We start from the raw sequence: 21,793 nt of genomic DNA on the forward strand, positions 1-21,793 counted from the left end.
TGCAAAGTCTTTAAAACTAGAATCCATTGGCCCAACAGTGTCTTAGATTTGCAAAACATAAGCTGCTCCCCACCCAAAAAAAAACAGTTGAGACATGTCTAATGTTAAATTATCTTAATGTTGCAAATCTAGATCAATCCACAGGCCACCTAGTCCAGCATTCTTTGCAAGAACCCCAGTGTGAGTTGAGTCACTGTAAACTGGCCAGAGGGCCACAGGGGAATTGCAATGTACCTTCTGTTCACTCCTCTTACCCAGATGGCAGCATCATTATTTGTTTTAATGCAGAATGAATTAAGGCTGTGGGTTGTGTCCCTCCAGCTTTCCCCAAGGGCTGCCAGAAAGTGTCAAACACCAAATGAAAGCAGTTGGAGGGCTCATGCAGACCGAGAAGCTATGCAGAACAGGCAGCTGCAGTGAAGAGGAGAGATGGCCAAAGCCACCCCTTGCATCTGCATTGCCCCTCCACTGCTGGAACACTTCCAGGCCTCAAGGTAAGGAGACATAGGATTGAACCCAGAAAAGCAACAGACATGATAGCACAGAAGCACACATAGTACCTAAGCGATCCCTTCTTTAAATATAAGAGTCTTCCCATTCATATCTTGCCCATAACATTCCTATCCAAGTGACAATACACGGCGGAAGCTCAAATGTCACTGCATATACAACAGGTTTACCAGAGATTTTACTTGCATGGATTATACCCGCCGCAGAAAGCTATAAAAGTCAAGATTAGTTTGATTACACTATGTCATATCTATCAATGCTGCTAGAGTGAGCTTAATGTCCTTTAATTCTACTTTTAGCATAATTGTACATTTAATCATTGCACTATACCTAGGTCTTTCCAACAGATTGTCTCAGATGTCTTATTCAGATGGTCAAAGAGGGAATAAGCTCGGAACCGCAGCATTTTGCCAACAGATTAATTTTGCTGCACAAATCATTACCGGCTAAAGGCATCTGGAATACTATCCAGCCTAAAAAGGATTTCATCAAGGATAATGGCAAAAGCCAGACAACAGTAAGAAATCCTTTAATGTCTCTGCCACGGAGACAACGTACCACGCTTGATTCTTCTGCCCAAACTCCTGCCAAAGCTGGAGCTGTTCCCTGCTGGTTCCTGCAGACCATGTTGGCACGGGGTTCTTGCTTGGTTGATCCGGGAACATCAAATACTACACTTCACGCCAAGTCTGGGGCAAGAAGCAACATTCTTGCCTTTAAAACCAAGTGCAGCATAGCAACAGCAACCCTTTCGGCATTCCCAGTTCCCGCCCCTTGATTTACTGTTAATGAACAGCCAGCAGCCACGGTTTGAAGCAGGATGCCTTTGATTCGCCAAGACCCAGGAAAGCCATCTTGTTTTAAAGGATTCATATTCAACAACATCCCCTCCTCTTTTATCTAGACCACCCCCTAGCCCAGTGGCTCTCAACCTTCCTAATGCCGCGACCCTTTAATCCAGTTCCTCATGTTGTGGTGACCCCCAACCATAACATTATGCAAGGGTTCTTTCACAGAAATTAAACCAAAGCTGACCAATGGCGTGAAGACCCATTGTTCATGATTGTATATAAATTGGTTTTTTTCCGGGGTTTCTCAGTTCAGTTCTGCCTCTTGTCTCACCATGCCGATCCGTTCTTTTCCACTGCTCCAGACAGACAAATGCTCTATTTCTATCTACCCCGCAAGGCTGTTGTGTGGATGAAATGGAAAAGGAGCAATGTTGGCCACTTTGGGACCCCCCTTGGGGAGAAGGGCTGCTCGCCCTGCCACGACCCATGTGAAAGGGCCCCGACTCCCAGGCGGAGAACCACTGCATTAGACAGAATCAGTGTTGCAACCCAGGGGATGGGTCCACCACAGCCTTGCTCTTTGCCACTCACCTTTAGCAAGTACGCAGTTCTCCATGGCCAGCAATGCGAGTGGAAAGACGCCATGTGCAAAGAGGAACACACATGACGTAAAGGCCTTGGCTTGAATCTTTGTCGTTGATGCACTAGAACTCTGCCATGTGGCTTGGTGACTCTTTGAATATTGGTAGCACGTCAGTGCTGGAAAACAGAAAGCAGGGGCTACAATCCTGACCACCGAGTTTGCAAGAGAAGGAATGGATTAAGAGACGGATGAAGGTACAGAGTAGAAATACTGGGGATTGTAGAACTCCCAGCATGGGGGAGAGAGAAACAACCAAAGATAAGGGGAGCTAGATTAATATTAAATTAACACCAAGAGTATGAGAGAGATGGGGGTAAGTGTTAAGGAGAAATAGTTCTCTTAATCAACACACATGCTGGAGTAACAGGTAGCCTAGGGCAAGAAATAACATGAAACAAGAAGCTAGATCGCAGTACAAATAAATAAAGAAGTAAAGGAACATGGACAAGACACCACAGGCAAGAAGAGAGCAGTGATGTGCAACTTGTCCAGCCCTTAAAACATCTTTTTTGAACTCATGTTGTCACAATGATACTTCTGATGTATGCAAGTCATACAGGTGTCTTGACCAGCATGAGACTGGGCCTCCTGTCTGGAAACTATTCTGCATGATCTACCCAAGAGCATTACGTTCAGGCCTATTCTACATTCACTTGCGCCTGAGGAGAGAATTCTCCTCACCAATATTTTGGTAGCATTAAAAATACTGCCAATTGTTCAGTGATGGCTTAAAATAAGCAACATAGTTTACAGAGTTGCATACTTGGGCAAAAAAAATGTCAACTTTACCCACGCAATGTCTGAATGGGCAGGAAAGAGTCCTTGGCGACGTGATGGATACCTTGACAAAAAAAAATGTCAACTGCAAATGCAGAAGTGGAAAATAAGGCAACTTCTATGCCAAGGATTATTTAGGAAAGTGTTTGACAACAGAACAGCCAGTGCTGTAAAGCTCACGTTTGGAATACTGGGTCCGCCTCTCATACCTCAAAAGGGATACTGTGGTGATGGGAGAGATGTAAAGAAGAAGCAATCAAAATTATCACAGGGTTGGAACTTCTTTCCTATACAGGGAGAGCAAAGAGGTTGGAGGATAGAAAGGTGGCTAAGGAAGGACTTGAAAGGTGTTTATAAGATGAAATGTAGCCTGGAGAAAGCTAATAAGAGTATATTCTACCTTCTCCCAAAATACTAGGATTTAAGAGCACCCAAGAAATTGATGGGCGATCAATTCATTACAGAAAAAATGAAGTCCTTCTTTATAGAGCACACCCTTTGTTGAACCTGCTACTATGGGATTTGGTGAAGAGCTTAGAAGAGTCTAAAGAAAGATTAGGCACATTCAAGGTATTAGATCCAGATTACTTATTAACCATGACTGCTAAATGGAATATTTATGATCATGGGCAGTATACCAATGAATAAGGTAAAGGTAAAGGTATCCCCTGTGCAAGCACCAAGTCATGTCTGACCCTAGGGGTGACGCCCTCTAGCGTTTTCATGGCAGACTCAATACAGGGTGGTTTGCCAGTGCCTTCCCCAGTCATTACCGTTTACCCCCCCCCCAAAAAAAGCTGGGTACTCATTTTACCGACCTCAGAAGGATGGAAGTCTGAGTCAACCTTGACCCGGCTACTGGGATCGAACTCCCAGCCTCATGGTCAGAGCTTCAGACAGCATGGATTTGAAAGAAAACTGAATGTTTGGAAAAGTCATGTCGCAAAAGGAAATGGTCCTTGTGAGGTCCACAGCAGCTTGGGCTTTTATTCTGTTTCAAGGTACGAGGACCAACTTCAATTTTAGATCTTTACTTGGACTGTAGATAATGGGTGCCAAAACCTCTCTTCCTCTCCCAGTCTGATTGAGGAGGATGCAGTATCTACTACACACCATTAGAGATATTAAGTCAAAGCCAGTTACTCAATGAAATGTGTGGGTAAGATAATCAACTGGCATGCAAAAACTCAAGAGAAAAGCTACACATGACACATGGGGGGTGTTTTCCTCACACAGTTCTGTAATAGCAAAACAAAACAAAATCAGAGTCCAGTGGCACCTTTAAGGCCAACAAAGAATTTATTCAAGGCGTGAGCTTTCGAGTACAAGCACTCTTCCTCGGTCTTAGTGTTTGGCACTCAAAAGCTCACGCCTTAAATATATCTTTGTTGGTCTACTGGACTCTAATTTTGTTTTGGTGCGCTGCTTCAGACCAACACGGCTACCCACTTGAATCTAACTTCTGTAACAGGTCATGCTTTTTCCTATACATTTCCCCAGGACCTATCAAGAAGAAGGAGCTGGGTTTTTATACTTTTGTTTTCACTACCTGAAAGAGTCCCAAATACCTTTCCCTTCCTCTTCCCACAACAGACATCCTGTGAGGCAGGAGAAACTGAGAGAACTCTGAGAGAAATTGCTCTGTGACTAGCCCAAGATCACCCAGTTGGCTGCATGTAGGAGCATGAGATATCGAACCCAGTTCTCCAGATTAGAGTTTGCCGCTCTTTAACCACTACACCATGCCAATTCTCAAGGGCTGTCAGCAGAAACATTACAAGGCCTACCATAGCATGAAGCAGTTATCAAAGCAATTCTGAAACTAGTTACAAATGTGAAATTACATCTTGGACCTTGCTGCTATTGGAAAATTGACAGTAGCAATCTAGCAGACATGCACAAAAAATGAACTTGAACGCTGATTTCACTTCAGTGGCTCTTTTATCAAAAATAAAATATTGCTTTTTAAACTTAGGCTACCTAAAGTTGTACATAACTTAAACGGCATATTTGCTATGGAAGTACTGTCATAATGCTTTGTTTAGAAATGCCACCCTCTTTCGGAGATTGCACCCAGAGGAAATAAGGCAACTCCTCACACATCCGCCTGCTGGAAGACAGTAGCTGCTAATTCTCCTCTCTGTGGAATTTCGTACATTTTTTAAATAGCTCTGCTTGGTGACACTCATACCACCAACACCAACACCGAACAAATGTACAGCTAAGTATTTATTTGGTCAGCCTTTCTTAACTTTTTAACCACTGAGAAACCTCTGAAACGTTATTCAGGTTTCATGGCTGGGAAGCACAGCTGTGTACATGCCCACCTGGGGCCTCTCACCTTCCACTGGCCATTTGGGGAGGGAGAGAGAGCAGGCTGACATAGTCATATCTCTGGAAAAATATTTAACCAATTTTTTAAAATATAAACATTAATTGACTCCCCACCCCACTTGGGAAACCCTTCCATGGCTGTCAAGAAACCCTAAGGTTTCACGAAACCCTGCATTGGGTATTTCGAGCCTTGGTTTCTGCCAGCCAAAGCCATGGGGAAGGGTCCGGCCTCTTCCCAGTGCTGCTTCAGCCTTTGAGGGAGAGCTTATCAAGACCTGGCCTACCAGCAACCACCAGATTTGCTATCACACAACTTGCACAAATCACTCAGGCCATGCCCCCTGCTATTTTTCAACAACAGCCACCCCTCAAAAACTAGTGTGGTGTACTGGTTGAGATGAGGATCAGAGAAATCCAGGGCCTGAATCCCCACTCTGCCATGGAAGGTTGCTGGGTGTCCTTGGGCCAGCCACTTATTCTCAGCCTAACCTACCTCACATGGACATTGTGAGAGGTAAAAGGAAGAGTGGGAAGCGATGTTAAGCCTGCTTTGAGTCCCCTTTGTAATGCAATACAGCTACAGAACGGGAAGCGGATAGATTAGTGGGTGGGAAAGGAGGCAGGAAACTGCAAAGGCTTTCAAGGAAGTGAAAGGAAAAAGACTGGGGGAGGGAGAAATGAGATAGCCCCCCCACATACACATACACACACACACACACACACATATACACACACACACACACACACACACACACAAGTCCATGTAGGATGACCTTCTGTTAGGCAACTCAAATATGCTATTCTAACTTTGTACTATTTCAGAAATATTCAGCTCTCCACTCTCACAAAAATCTTTACAAGTCTCTAAATGGCTCAGGAGGGGGGACAGAGATAGGGAACCTAAATGTGGAAAAGGACAGTACATCAATATTATTATAGAATAATAATTGGCGATGGTCATTATATCACTTCCTGCACCAGTCTCGCCTAGAATACAACAAGTTCCCAGGTTTAGGAGGGTATAAACTACACTTAGATCTCTAAACATATGCCCGAGCTGGGGCTCATGACAAGTCATGGGGGAAATAATAGTTTGGAAATCCTACTGTACGAGATTTCTAGAAAGCTCTTAAGGGCTTGAGCAATCCGGTTTCTCCTCTCCCCCCATTATCCCCATTAACCCAACATGAAACATTCTATCCATTCTGGAGAAATTTCAGGATTCAGAATCGCGTCTTTTCAAAATGGGTTTCTCTTTAGTTAATTTACAAAGTCCTGAGTAGGAGAAACCTCCTACCTTATCTCTGGACTGGCTGATTTTGTGGGTTCCATCATTCTACTACAATTTTACTACAAAATTTACTGAGGGGGCCGGATCCAGGCGTTCCCCCAGAAACTAAGCAAGATGTTTCCCACTCTCCTCTAACCAGAAGAGAGCCATCGCACCAGTGACATTGGGATTTTGTATGGATTTTGTTGGTATGGGTGAGGAAAGGAAATAAACACCAAAGAACCAACCCCAAAACAAAGGGTATTCATTTGATATATACCGTATTTGCCGGCGTATAAGACGACTGGGCGTATAAGACGACCCCCCAACATTTCCACTCAAAATATAGAGTTTGTTACATTACATGACAGTACTATGGGCCACTATGGGCAGCTATGTCTATCCCAGCTGAAGTGCACCCGGCGTATAGGACGACCCCCCCACTTGGAGGCATGTTTTTCAGGGGAGAAAAGTAGTCTTATACGCCAGCAAATACTGTAGTTTTTTAAAAGGATTTGTGTGTGTAGCTATAATAGCAGCATACAACCAGCAGATGGTGCCCTGTAATAATACTGTATTGATTTTCAAGCACTTTCTTCTCTTTGTCCATCCTCTAAGTAGGGATGTAGGTTTATTTCAAAGCAAAAGAAAAGAACACAAACCATAAATGACCATTCCATTTGAAATGAAGATTAAAACCAATTCGCAGTTAAGTTTATGTTTTTCATTGGCAGAATTCCTTTGTTTTCCATCCAATGGAGAAGCAATTCTCAGGGATCGTGTCCCTCACCGGGGGGTTATCTCTGCCAAATTTGAGAGATGCAGAAAGTGATACTAGTGCTACAAGAAATTTAAATAAAAATTTGTGAAGCTTTTCTACAAGTATGCTCTTGAATCAGGAAAACTACTCCTTCAATAACTGCAAGGTATGGGAAGGCAACTATAATACACAGATATTCTTACATACACTAGAGTCAATTCAGTCAAAGCAAGACAGATCTTTTAGTTTCTGACAAGAGTGTACATTCAGCTAAATCAGGCTTTCTCAACCAGGATTTCGTGAACCCATGGGGGTTCCTTGATGGCACTGGAAGGGTTTCCTGAATGGGTGGAAGTTAATTACACACACATAATTTATTAAACATTTATCAGGTTTCTTGAAGCCTGAAGAATGTTTCAGGGATTTCTCAATAGTAAAAAAAAGTTCAGAAAAGCTGGACTATACCAAACCAAAAAATACAGGAAAACCACTTTGTTGGTATTTTCCATGATTTTCTAAGCCAGATACAGATCAGAGAATTCCAGAATAACAGAGCTGGAAGGGACCTCATGGGCCATCTAGTCCAACCCCCTGCACTACGCAGGACACTCACAACCCTATCGTTCATCTACTGTAACCTGCCACCCCATTGAGCCTTCACAGAATCAGCCTCTCCATTTGTTTTGGCTACCTGTATAGCTGCCCAAATACAAGCCATCTTCTTTCCAGTTTTTATTCAGGGATATCATCTGATCCTCTCAGGTCTGTGTGCAGGTATCTGGATCTGGGATTTTTTGGAAACACCAATATAGAAGGGTCCAATAGCCCCAAACTGGCAAAAACATTTTTTTTTTGGTACATCCCAGTTTCTGACAGGTGTAGTCAGCAGGGGAGAAAGAAATAGACATATGGGAGACATTCAGCCAATCACCACATACTTTCTGTTTCTGGTAATAGTTTTGACTTCAATTACCTAGAAAATGAACTGTTGAGACAGTTTGTTTGAGATCTGGCAAATGTGATCTCTAGTGTGAAGGTTATCCTGGCTGAAAAGGTCATCCAGCTGGAGAAGGGCGTTACAAATGGAAAAGTGTTTCCCATTGAAGCCAAAGGAAATTGCGAACCCAAATGAAACATTGGAAACAAAAATAGAGGATACGTCTGCACATCCCCACCTGCAAAGGTTTCTGGGAATTTGGGGAACGGACATTTCATATCCTTAGTGAAAGGCAACAAAAAGGTTTAACGGGATTTTGAATGGCTGATGCACAGAGGAGGTAAAAGCATGCAACTGGATTTTAAAAAATCCATCACAAGGTCTGAACCAATGGACAATGCCGATTACAAGACCAGCCCTAGGCCTGCACAAAGGGCCAATGTGCATTAGTTTGCAAGAGATAATGTTTTAAAACAAGGCGGGCTGCAAACAAGTCCAGACAATGCTGCTCTCAGGCGGGCGGGGGGGGGGGGAGTAAACACATCCATCTCACCCGAGTGAATAGATTTGATTAAGTAAAGGCATAAACAGTAAGCCTGCATTAACTTATGTAATAATACTTGTGAAAACGAAGGCCATTAACACAATGACGAAGGGCACTGCTTTGTTATTAAAGCAGTTCCTTTGCCGCGATGGCACCTGTATAGTTTATACCTCCCCGGACGAAGGAGTCATGCATCATGTCTGAATGCTTTGCTTTATCATCGGGATGGCTGAGCGGTAAATCCCAATAAGGCCCAGAGGCCGCCTCCAGGAGTAAACGGCAAGCGACACAATCAATTTACGCCACAGAGCTCACTATCCGGGCTGCTTTTTTCCCCAACATGCAGCAACTTTCCTTCTCATCAGTCAACGTGGGAAAAAGAGCGCCTGCTGCTCACACTCGGTGCTTTGGCTTTGCTTCTCGGCCCGGCAGCTAGAAGAAAGGCCTGTCCCCCGGAATCTGTTCATTTCAGGGAAGTCTGGCCACTGCCAATTAGACTAAAGCTATGTAGAAAGGCGAAAGCCAAACTCTTGAGCACACACATGCCTCACTCCTCGTTTTACAGTCCAGTGTGTATTTTTAGAACCTTTGTCATTCCAGGCTGCAAATATCCTCATGATGCTTCATTATTATTTTTTAATTATATGTAATAGCAGAGTGGGTGGCTTGTGGCACACAACAAAAGGGACATGATTAAAGCCACCCACAGACAATCCAGTGGGGCTACACAGGTATGCAGAAAAGCATCCTGTTGGCCACCTTGTACACCAAGCCAGTGATCCCCAGCCTTTTTCAGGCCGGGGACGGGGGGGGGGAAGGGAGGCACAGGTGCAAATGCAATGGGGGGGAGGATGGCCAGCAGGCGCAAACGCGCAGGCACGGAGCTGCTACGGCTGCACGTTTGCGCCCCACGCCTCCCCCCCTCTGCATGCCGCACGCTGGCGGGCACAAACGCGCAGTGGGTCATGCCACTGAGCGGAGGGAGGCGTGCCCACTGGTGCCCACGCCCCCCCCTACAGCCTGGTACTGGGCCGTGGCCCGGGAGTTGGGGAACATGGCACAAAGCAACATCCACTGTTGAAGTGACAGCTTCAGGAAAGGTTAGAATTCAGCGGGGGATCGATTCAGGTGGGTGGCCATATTGGTCTGAAGCAGAAGAAAGTTTGAGTCCAGGGGCACCTGTAAGACCAACAACGTTTCATTCAAGGGATAAGTTTTGTGTGCATGCACACTTCTTCAGAGCTGAATGTGCACTAAAGCACGTACGTTGGATACAACTTTGTTGGCCTTAAGGGTGTCACTGGACTCAAACTTTGCCCATTAAGAGGGGGAGGAAGGGATGGCACTGGGAGGATCTCTTAATTTGTAAAAGTTTCATTTATTAAGCCACGCTAGTATACTCACGCAAGGCATTGATAGGACTGGAGTTAGGGATACAAGTCCTTGGATATTATTCTCCTGGCCATCCCCCCTCCCCCAATGGGAAGCCCCCCAAATGGCGGGCTTTTTTACATCCACAACAATCTGATTAGGGCCCCGGCTCAAGACACCAGGGAGACATGGAGGATGGGAAGGGAGGGGAAGGAAGGGGGCTGGTATGCAGAGGGGAAGAGGGAACTGCAATAAGCCAAACATCAGAGGCATGCTGTTCTGATACTGCAAGGACAGACTCAGGCACCTAACAACAAACAAACTCATAAATCATGGCAGAACCAGGGGAATTCTGACAGGCACTTATTAAAGGGATGCTAAAACCACCTTTCATCATTTCCAGTAATCAAACAGGACTTGGCAGTTATTGAGATTAGCTTGTTCTTTCACAAGCAGCTTCATAGTTTACTAAAGAAACATATCTCTGCATTCCAGGTCGTATCACAAAACACTACCAGTTTGTAAGCTGTATAGATATCTACCACGCACCTCTAGAGTTGGCTGCACGTGTACATCTTGTGTTGTCGTTGGTACTATGGCCCAAGTAAGACTGGCGCTGGCAGATGTCAAAGAACCAAGGACACCGTTTTTCATTGTTTCTGAGGAATGAGACTTTGGCCCGTGCCATCCTAGCAGGCTTTCTGAAAGAAAAAACAAGATGTTCTCTGAAATACCTGTTTGCTTACAGTGTCCTATTTATTCTCTTTTGAGGGATCCAGATAGCCAAGATCTTGATGGCGTGATATTAGAGATCCAGCCATGAATCCTGGAAAACAATCCATTTATTCAAAAAGTGAATTGTAACCTCAAAATGCAGAATAATTACAAGCAGAAAACGTCAAACCTGCAAGCGCGTACCTGAGATTCTTCGGTAGGCATAGCAACAGCAATTGAAACAGACCATCTGGTTCAAGCACAAGCATACAGGCCTAAACAGAAATGCCAGGTCTATCCTGAAGAGAGAAGTACACCACCTGGTTTCTGCTGCACTTCTGAAGAGGATAGGGCTTTGTGACATCACAGAATGCTTGTAAGATTTTTGCTCATGCTAGGCTTCTGTGATGGGACAGAGAGAAAAGGCCAGAAGCTACATTTCTCCATGGCCCGGCAAGGGCTTAAATTCCAGATGGCCTTGTTTAAGATAAAACCATCCTGTCTCCATGTTACCTTCCCATAGAGCAAAGAGATACCTGAGCAAGTTCTGTCTAAGCTGTCCATCAGTTCAAAAAGAAGAGTTGGTTCTTATATGCCACTTTCTCTACCCAAAGGAGTCTCAAAGTGGCTTCCAGTCACCTTTCCTTTCCTCTCCCTACAACAGAGACCCTGTGAGGCTGAGAGAACCCTGATATTACTGCTTAGAGCAGCTTTCTCAGTACTGCAGCGAGCCCAGGGTCACCTAGCTGGTTGCATGTGGGGGAGGAGCGGGGAATCAAACCCGGCTCGCCAGATTAGAAGTCCGCACTCGTATCCACTACACCAACATGTCCCAATAATCCCAAAGTGACGAATGCTAAACGAGCTATATCTGTAGCCCACGTCAAGCCTAAAATGATACTTTTGTGCTAAAACAAATAAGTTGTTACTGGAACCTGTTTATGAACAAAATGAACACTGGAAAATCACCAGGCAGGTTTGACGTCAGAACATTCATGGCTCTTGATAGATTTAAGTTTTGCACAACCAATCCTTAACAGAACAGCCAAGGTGCAGCTTGAAACAGGGTATTAGACATCTTGTATCATGAAGACTTCAATGTGCTAGAACATTGACAGTGCAAACTGCACCTGGGTGCCTTATGAATTTCAAGGCCTGATGACCTGAACAGTCATCCCCAAGACCTATGTAAAGTGTACCCACAAATACCTAATGAGATGCAGGTCCAGAGCAAGAACAATAAAACCTGCATTTGTCAAGACTCCACAGGGTTTGAGCGATCATCTGAGAGCTGAATCCTGTTTTTCACACACTATGTTTATTATCGCCGTTATCTCAGTTAAGAAGATAATTAACTGCGCCTCTGCTGAGGCCTTTCATAGGTGCTCCAGAACGGCTATTAGATTGACGTGCTGCTGGCAAAGTGGTTGATACATCTTTCCTGGGAATGTATTTGCCTACATTTGCAAGTCTGATTATCAGGCCACAAAAAGAGAGTCATTATTCCTCACTGAAAGTGCCACACAAAGCAATTTCATTTTAAGTTTAACCCAGAAAGCAGCTAAGTGCTGACTTGGTCTGTGAGTCACCTCTACAGAACTAGATTAAGTCATCTGTTGCCTTTCTGTGTCCTAGTTAACAGTCTGGGTGGGATCTTGTTACTAAGGGAAAGGGAAGCCTACCAACAAAATGGGCTTTACTCACCTGAAGTCAATGACCGGTTACTACTGTGGTGGCTCATGTGGTGCATGCCCTGTTGTAGCAAATGCAGACATTCCCCAAGGCAGCTGAGGGTGGCGGCAGAGGTAGCTTTGAGAAGGAGCAAGTCTTGATCCAAGGCAGAAAGAGGACCAGAACCTGGGAGGGATTCAATGGCTTGCACAAGGTTCTTCTGCTGTCCCTCCACTTGACTCATCATCTGCAAGGACACATTTTTCAAAGTACGCAACACATGCACACACACAGAGAGTAATGCATGCAAAGCCAAGTCCTCATGAGATTCTCCTCCTTGAATATGAATGAGGGGGAGCTAATAGTTAAACACAAAAATACAGAACTGCATCTTGAAAGCCAACAATTTGCATTTTCAAATTTTGTACTCAAGGAAATGCTATATGTCTATACCCCTGCATCCACACACACACACAGATGGGGGGGGGGGGGTAGGCTGGTCATCAAGTCAGGTGGATGTCCAAAACCCTGTGACTTTGGACCAACTGTTATGCCTCATTTCAACCTGAGAGGGTAACATGGATATGTCCAAATTGCATTAACTAACTCTGACCAAATTGGAAAAAGGGCAGGATAAGAATACAATAGACACACACACAACCAAACTATATAATTTATAAGATCTTTAGCAGACTAAAGCTAGCAACAAAGCATTTCCCCACTAAGAACCTGCTGGAGTTGCTATGTCGTCAAAGTAATTTCATAAACGAATTTGAGCAAAGAGTATTAAAACCGCAAATGAATCTAAATAATAGATTCTTGGAAAGTCTCAGAAAAGATCATTCCATCCAGACATCCATGGTCTTGTTCTTTTGACATTTTAACTTCCCAAATTCTACTTAAAAGCACCCTTTGCATTAATCATGAGACAGCTGTAAAGCTTCAGTGGGAATGACATGAGAATCCTGGGATGCTCCATCCAAAACTGGGGGACCCAATGAACTATTGTCAGTAGTAATTATCAGACAGCTTCTGTTTCAGATATTTTGGACCCCACACACATGCTTTTACCTCTCAGACAATAGCTTTCCACCATCCAAGAAACTTAAGACTACGGTCTGTTTTCTAATTTAGTTGATGCCCATTTGAGTATTTCCCAGGTACAGAGATTAGTTCTCTAAAAAAAATGAGATCCCAGCAAAAAATAAAAATAAAAAATCAATGCCCTATGCAGACTAGACAGTCAGTACCCAGTTTCTTAGTACTACATGTACCAATTCTAAATATACAGAAGATGCCCAAACACCATTCCAAGCCTGTATTGCACATGCCATTTAAACTCCCCCCCCACCACAATGTTTTAAGCTAATGATCAATAGTCCCCAAAGCATTTTGTCTCTTATTCCATTCCTCTTCTTTTTTTAACGCTGTCTACTTGAGGTTTTTAGAAGCATTCGGGATAAGCCGCAGATCCATCGCCAAAAAAGGTTTTATTTTTGAGGCCCTACCCTCTTCACTGAAGAGATTGGAGTATCCATATTAAATGACTTGTTCCGGACCCAAGTAAACCCAGTTTCATCTCATTTCATTCCAAAACACAGATCTGATACATAGAACAGCTGAGTGTGTTTCTTTCACAGGCTAAGCCATTTCATTGAAGCCTGCATGCCTCAATATCTCACCTCTTAGAAAATGGCAAGATTATGAGGCCTACAGAAATGAATGCAGCAAATTGTCAGAAATTACGTACTCTAATCGTACTCAAGAGCCTCTTGTGGCGCAGAGTGGTAAGGCAGCAGGAATGCAGTCTGAAGCTCTGCCCATGAGGCTGGGAGTTCGATCCCAGCAGCCGGCTCAAGGTTGACTCAGCCTTCCATCCTTCCGAGGTCGGTAAAATGAGTACCCAGTTTGCTGGGGGGTAAACGGTAATGACTGGGGAAGGCACTGGCAAACCACCCCGTATTGAGTCTGCCATGAAAACGCTAGAGGGCGTAACCCCAAGGGTCAGACATGACTCTGTGCTTGCACAGGGGATACCTTTACCTTTAATCTTACTCAGTCATGCATAGTTTCAGAAAGCTGGTATTTAATGCCTTCTGTCTTAATTCACTAAATCCTTTGGATGCTAATTGGGGGGGGGGGAATATCCTGAATGTGAAACTGAACATCTTACAAGCTATGACCACACACATATAAGAATGATAATTTCTCGGAAACAACAGGGGACTCCACCAAATGTTTCAGCATCTCAAAGAGGCAGCTAAAGGTAGAAAAAGATCGCCAGGAAGTACAAATAGGATTGACAGTTCTGGGTTGGGAAATACCTGGAGATGTTGGGGGTGGAGACATGAGTGGGTGAGATTTGGGGCATGGGTGGAACACAGTGGATTATAATGGTATGCAGTCCACCCTCTAAAGCAGCCATTGTCTCCCAGGGAACTAATCTCTTTAGTCTGGAGATGAGCTGCAATTCCAGGGGATTCCCAGGGCCCATCTGGAGGCTGGCATCCTTAAGTACAAAACAACTGTGTAATTAACCCATCACCTAGTGAAAAGACAATTCTGGAATACATGGCTTGAAACGCAGGGTAAGAAGTTGTACTCAAACAGTGTACTCAAACAAGACACAGCTCACTTATTTACCTGACCCAGTTCCATTTGGTATAGTTTACTTGCAGGAAACAATCTTGGCATTAAAAAAACAATCAGCATCAGCAATCATAATACAGCCCACTTGGGCACATAATATGAAAATATATACATTTTGAACACCAAAGCTGAAGCGTTTACTTCACTAAAACATATCCACAAATTGCAGAGACGTCCATGGCTAATGTTACAGAGAAACGGAACATCAAGTTCCACAACTCTGCTAGATTTATGCCATGCTGACAGTGAATTCACTGAAGCACCACACCCAAACATCAGAGCTGAGCGTGGCTGTGGATCAGGCAACCCCTACCTGCCACCACATTTCATGCTAAATCCCCATTCCCTGCCCATCAAGTCTCTCAAACTTCTACCCACCTCCACAGCGCTGTGGTGACAACTCATGCCCACCAGGGTAGGAAATGAACCACCACAGTGATATCAGAAAATGCCGCACTCTCAATAAGCCAGCCTTACCAAATAAAAAATATTACAGCCTTCACAGAGCTCAGGCAGGTTGAAGTATGAAATTGTGGTATCTCTCTCTGAAGGCATGGTTAAAGAGTTCTCATTTTACCAACCTACTCCATTTTGAACAAAGCATGAACCCAAGGAGAAAAAAAGCCGTCTAAGAGAGTATATCGGGAATTTTTACCGAAGAGCTTTTTGCCAGTAATGGCCAGGCTCCCAGAATACTATAAATACCTTCACCACCCTTCCATGGTAAACAGCAGACCACGAACACTCCATTTATATTCACACAACTGAAGTCCTGGCCGGTATGGCTTTTTTTATATACTGTTATTTCCAGACAAAGTTGCAATCCCTGAACTTGAGCCGTTTAAGTAATAAATAAATAATAAACACATGGGAGTTGTACTAACGGCCAGTTGAAAAGACTAAATGTGATACATTTACAGTAGGAGACTCTTAAACCTCTGTGAGAAAGGCAAGACGTAAACCAAGCAAATAAACTTAATACATCCTAAGGAGCAGCCTCACATCCAGCAAAAAACAACGCATGAGGACTCATTTCCTTGTAGAATCATAGAGTTGGAAGGGACCTCATGGGTCATCGAGTCCAACCCCCTACACTATTGCGGTTGAAATGGCTGCATATCTGAAAAACTAAACGGCATGTAAACTTGCACACTTTACGTTGTGCTTAGAGGGTCTCTCTTTCATCACGAGTCTATCTTTATCTATCTAAATGTCTGTTGAACACACATACTGTAAGACTAACATGTGCACCAACTAAGTTCCAGCAGGCCCCAGAAAATGCTTCTGTGCAGACAGGTGTAGCCTCCGATGAGGCTTGTGCACTTCAGCCATCAAAGTGGCTGTTGGAGCTCGAAGCCGGTGCTGCCCCTCACCCCCCACTCCATGGTGATGGCCGCTTCAGGCTCAAACGGCCACTTCAGCAGCCGAAGCGCACAGGCCTACCTCCACTCTCCCATTATGGTTTGCTCTCCCCACAACACATGCTCACAATTTTGACATGAGGCCGTGTTCTCTATTTCTAGTCATATTCTTCCAGAAAGTGTATTGGAACCATTAGTAGTTTAAAAAACAAAGATCTAGAATAGTGGTCCCTAATGCCGCGACCCTTTAATACAGTTCCTCATGTTGCGGTGACCCCCAACCATAAAACTATGCAACTGAAACCGTGAAGATCCATTGTTCATGATTGTGTATAAATTGGTTTTCTATTTTTCCGGGGTTTCTCAGTTCAGTTCTGCCTCTTGTCCCCCCATGCCCATCTCGTTCTTTTCCGCTGCTCTAGACAGACGAATGCTTCATCTCGATCAACCCCACAAGGCTGGTGGGTGGATGGTACAGCCCCCCCCCCGGCCAAGCTGCTTGCCCTGCCGTGACCCCTGGGAAAGGGTCATTCAACCTCCAAAGGTGTCCCGACCCCCAGGCTGAGAACCACTGATCTAGAAGAAGGCACTTGCCTAATCTCATCACACTGAGGACAGCAGAATGAAACCTTACCCTTTCTCATGTGCCTCCCTGGGTCATATTTTTGCTTCACTAAAATGCTTCCAAATCATTTGCTTTTCTTCAAAGGGAAGGTATTTTCACCCCTCAATCATCCCCACATGTTTTCCAGTGCTACAATATTGTTTTAGAGGGAGGGTGAACAGAATTGTACCCAGCATCCTACTGCGGCCACACTCTAGATCTGTGTGATTCTGAAATCAGCCGTATGACATCATTCCTACCACAGAACGTACCCTTCTCACCCCTGATGCATGGCCAACTCCACACTTCCTTCAAGCCATCCACCACTTTCCAGCAGCAGTTTACATATATGTCAATGGGGTTTAAGATGGGGATTTCTTTTTTGCCCCAATACGCATCACTTCACACGTACAGTATAACCTACTTGACATATTGTTAACTGTTCGCCCCAATTGGGAGAGATTCTTTTGGAGCTCTTCACCATCTACCTTGGAATATCTTGAATACTTTGGCATCGTCTGCAAATTTGATCATTCTACTGCTCCATGCCCATGACTCCGGATTATTTATGAACAATGTAGACAGCACCAGAACTAATGTGGTTCCCTATGGAGCCCCACTCTTACGCCCCTCCACTGTGAAAACCGTCCATTCCCCCTTATTAGCCAGTGTGGCGTATTGGCTGTCGGCCTGGGATCTGGGAGAGCCAGGTTCAAATCCCCACTCTGCCATGGATGCTGGCTGGGTGACCTTGGGCCAGTCACACGTCCTCAGCTTGACCTCCAGCTCAAGTTATGGGGATAAAGCAAAAGAGAGAGAAACAATGGGACTACTTTGGGATCCCAAATGCACAGAAAAGAAGCAGGGCACAGATTTAAGTAAATAAATAAAATATTACCATTTCCTGTCATTTAACTAGCAGAAAAATACTGCACTCTTATCCCAGGACTGAAATGTTTACTCAGAAATCTTTCAGACTTTTGAAAGTCCAAGTATACAATGCCTACCAAATCCCGTATACCAAACTGTACATTAGCCCTCTCAAAAACCTCCAGGTTAGTGAGACAAGACTTCTCTTTACAGAAGCCATGCAGCTGCTTCTCAGTACAGCTTGTTCTTCTTTGTGTTTAATCACTCTCTCTTTAAAAAGAGTTTCCACCAATTTACCCTTAATTGACATTACACTGACTGGCCAGCAACATCCCAGATGTCCTCTGGATCTCATTTTCAAAATTAGCATTACACTTGCTACCTTTCAATTCTCTAAAATAGGGGTGGCTAAACTGTGGCCTCTAGATGTCCATGGACTACAATTCCCATGAACCCTGCAAGCAGATGTTGTCAGGAGCCCATGGACATCTGGAGAGCCACAATAGCCACCCCTGCAGAATGCCAATTTTAGCGACCTAGTATGTTTGTTAGGACAACAGCCATGTCACATTTGAGTTCCTAAAGATGTTCTAGAGAGAATACTGTGTTTTTAACTAATGACCTTGCCCTAGAGTTGGAGCTGTTTGACCAGCCTCTACCTGTCAGTGTTTGCATAGCCATGAAGCATTCAGTCTAATATATGTTTTCACTGCCTTCCCCTTGGATTTCTGTTGGATTATTTGCTGCTTGGGCAAATGGATCCATGCTGGACTTGCACAGGTAGGTAACTTTAGCACCTGCATGACCTTCTCACTATACCCTGTTGGCCTCTTATCTCCCTCTGCTTTAGTGCAATACGTATGACAGTGAGTGTGCGCACACTTGTAACGTGTGATTATTCCTATGGGCATGTGGAGTTATTGCTGAGTGCTTCATCATTTGACTGTTGATATTTGTGAATTTTCCAGCTCAGCTGCTTGTAAAGTTCGGCTTGTCTCTGTTTTCACTTTGCGGATTCTCAGTATTCCTACCAAATTTATAGAGGAGTTTTGTTGCTTTTCTGAGATATCCTTTGCCACCCAGGTGGGGAGCTACTTTTAAGATAGCTATAAAACCTAAGGCAGCCTTTAATTTATTTAACCTAGAAGTGAGGCGGCAGGAGGAACATTTTTATCCTTGTGCCCAAATAGGAGATCGGGCTGCTTCGCACTGCAGCATAGAGCATGCATGCATCTCCTTGATAAGCACAGTACAAAAAATGCAATTAGACTGGTGACCCGGCCACCACCTCGGGTCAGGGGAAGTTGGAATCTTTGCCCAGGAGCACATCAAAAGCTCTGCAATATGCAGGACCTTCCTTTTTTCATTTCTGAAAAGCAGCTCCACATCCAGTTCTCTCTGCACAACAGGAGCCACACCCACCACAAAAGGAAAGAGGACTTACTTGATAGAGGACTTTCTTGTATGAGGAGAGACCGGAGTGAGGAAAGAGATTTCTATCTTGAAAAGAACACTTCACCCACTTTTCTCAACAGGGCAGATAGGACAGACTTTCAGCAGGCCAATCATAATTCATTTATACTCAAAACCCCAAAATATATTCTCCCTTGAACGTCACACACAAGGCTGCCCCACCCACCATAAGGTGACCTCGGTTGTTATTTTGAACCACAAGGACTTATCTGGAGCCAAGTTATCTGTATTTTTAGAGCTGTAAGAACTCCAGAAGTTTTTTTTTTATGATTTAACGTGCCAACAAGGCAACAGCGGATCTTTCTTACCTCTCTGACCTCATGGAGATGGCCAGGACGCTGCGCCTTGGCTTTTCGGGCTGCCGCAGGAGATTTGTGATGTGTGATTGTGACAACCGGCTGTCCACTCTGATTCAGGCTTTTCTGGGAACCAGGAAATGTGGAGTTGGCTGCTCCGTGAGGAAACAAAGACAAGCCTTTCATTCGTGAAGATGAAGAGCTCTAGAATAAATCAGAGGTTAGCAGCTGTTACATCAACTGTATGAGAAACTAAGATGTCAAATCAAGGATGAAACTTTTGTCATCTCGACTGTGAAAGCACTGCAGTTTCCATCCGCAGAAAGTTCAATGAAATTTTCTCCCTGCTTTCCCCACCTAAATCTGAATATCAGCCAGATGATCAAGATCCACAGGCAACAAAGAAATGAAGTTTAATTGCCCAGGAAAATCAGGCCAGAGAGCATCAGGCCAGAGAAGATCCTCTTTCTCACCAGTTACGTGCAGCACCAAGTTTAAGCAAGCAGAAACAAAGACAGAAGGCCACTGTCAGCATATGCTGAGGTGAAGCAGCTTCCAGGCCCAGGACTCCTGGCAGGACCAAGAGTCACTGATCTCTGCCCAGATGCTTGCCCTGCCGCCTGCCTGCCTGCCCTTTCCCCCATCAGCTTGTCATGCCATCAACCATTCTCCTTGCCACAGGTGCTACCCGGCATCTCAAGAAAGGCATACAGGTGATTCAAAGTGGTCATAACAGCAGCAACAGCATTGGTCACATGCTGCCCAGAGCCTTCTGAGAAAGGTCCTGTGGGCAAAGAAAGGACACAGGAAGGTGGGTAGGGAGGTGCCCATGGGAGAGCTGGTGATGGCCCAAGAAAGGAATGAGGACCCAGACCCACTTTGCCAAAGGCCCTCCAAAACTGCACAGGGGGAGCCAACTTCAATCCACACATGAAACAGTAACAGCTTCCTTTCTTTTCCATGTAGAAGATGCTCTATGTCAGAAACCTTCCATCAACAATTTCAGTTCCTAAGCAATCTTCAAAAGGCAGCCAATGTGAACAAGGAAACTCTTAAAGTTCTGTCTAGGAGGCGGCCTTCTCGGTCATGGCACCAAAGCTCCGGAACTCATTCCCCAGGAAGATCTGGTTGTCCCCTTCTGTTACCATCTTCCATCAGTGGGTGGAGTTTTTTGTTTGTTTTGTTCCCATTTGTAATGCCTTCAGTGGGTCCTCCTTCCAAACCAATGTTTTAATGGGGTATGTTGGAGAGAGGGGTTTATCTTAATGGTTTTATAATGTATTTTTATGCCAATAAATGGTTACTGACTGACTGAACGTATTTTATCATGCATCTTTTAAATTGTCAGCCACCTTGGCAGCCCTTGTAAGGGCAGAAAGGCAGGAGAGCAATTTTGTGAATAAATTAAAAAATAAGTAAATAGCAATCCTATTTGGCTTAACAAGCTCATATCAAACACGAGGGAAGGACAGAGCCTCCAGGGGCAGAAACCCAGACTGCTTATTATTCGTGAGCACTTAAAAATACGTGGCACTGCACAGACCCACAAGACAGCCAATTTACTGGGCAGAACCGAAAAACAGCTAATGAGATTTCTGCACAGTCACTTCGTTCTTTTATTGTTTTTCAAGTCCTTATTCCATTAAGAAAAATGAAATGGTATTGTGCCATTTTCGTATAATCATTTAGGAGATGAATGTTCAACTATTCCAGATAATCCTTTTGTATTCAGAAAATCATCACTGAATTAACATTTTTTCCCCTTAAAGTTCAGGCCAGCCTGACATTCTGCTCATTTTATGCAGAGCCTTCACCTTACACAGCTTCTCGCAAAGGTCGGGTTTATTTTTCCTGTTCTCCGTAAGAAATGAGAGGAATACATTTTCTTCCTCGTTCTTTTGAAAAGGTGAACTGTACCAATTTTTAAAGCAAGAAGCTTATGCGACTGATATTTTAAAAAACATATACTTCTGTCGTGTCTTTACCAATATCATTTTGAAAAACTGTGAGGCTGATTATTCCATTTTTATTTAATGGCATACTTTGTCGGTCTGCATAAATCACACTAAATTCATCCATCCTCATACGAAGTAGCAAAAGCTTTGATCTCTTGAAAAACATGACAAAGGGGAACTAGGCCACAATTTAGGACCGCCAACTATAGGTGGGGAAATACTTGTAGATTTGGGAGTGGAATCTGGAAGGGCTGTGTTTGGAG

At 44.2% G+C, this 21,793-nt stretch overlaps 1 protein-coding gene across 3 annotated transcripts in view; it reads right to left on the reverse strand.

Moving 5' to 3' along the window:
* Positions 1–21,793, reverse strand: part of OSBPL10 (oxysterol binding protein like 10) — a 99,498-nt gene that overhangs the window by 31,649 nt on the left and 46,056 nt on the right. For 2 of the 3 annotated variants that reach the window (XM_077304577.1, XM_077304576.1), the window contains exons 4-6: positions 19,588–19,779; positions 12,356–12,569; positions 10,487–10,638 (exon numbers count right to left, since the gene is read on the reverse strand). In XM_077304577.1, coding sequence (XP_077160692.1) covers positions 10,487–10,638; positions 12,356–12,569; positions 19,588–19,779 — 558 coding nt within the window. The remainder of the gene's footprint in view (positions 1–10,486; positions 10,639–12,355; positions 12,570–19,587; positions 19,780–21,793) is intronic. The other variant, XM_077304578.1, reaches the window with a different exon arrangement.

This window comes from Paroedura picta, chromosome 11 (assembly GCF_049243985.1).
Source record: "Paroedura picta isolate Pp20150507F chromosome 11, Ppicta_v3.0, whole genome shotgun sequence".
Classification (NCBI taxonomy): Eukaryota; Metazoa; Chordata; class Lepidosauria; order Squamata; family Gekkonidae; genus Paroedura; species Paroedura picta.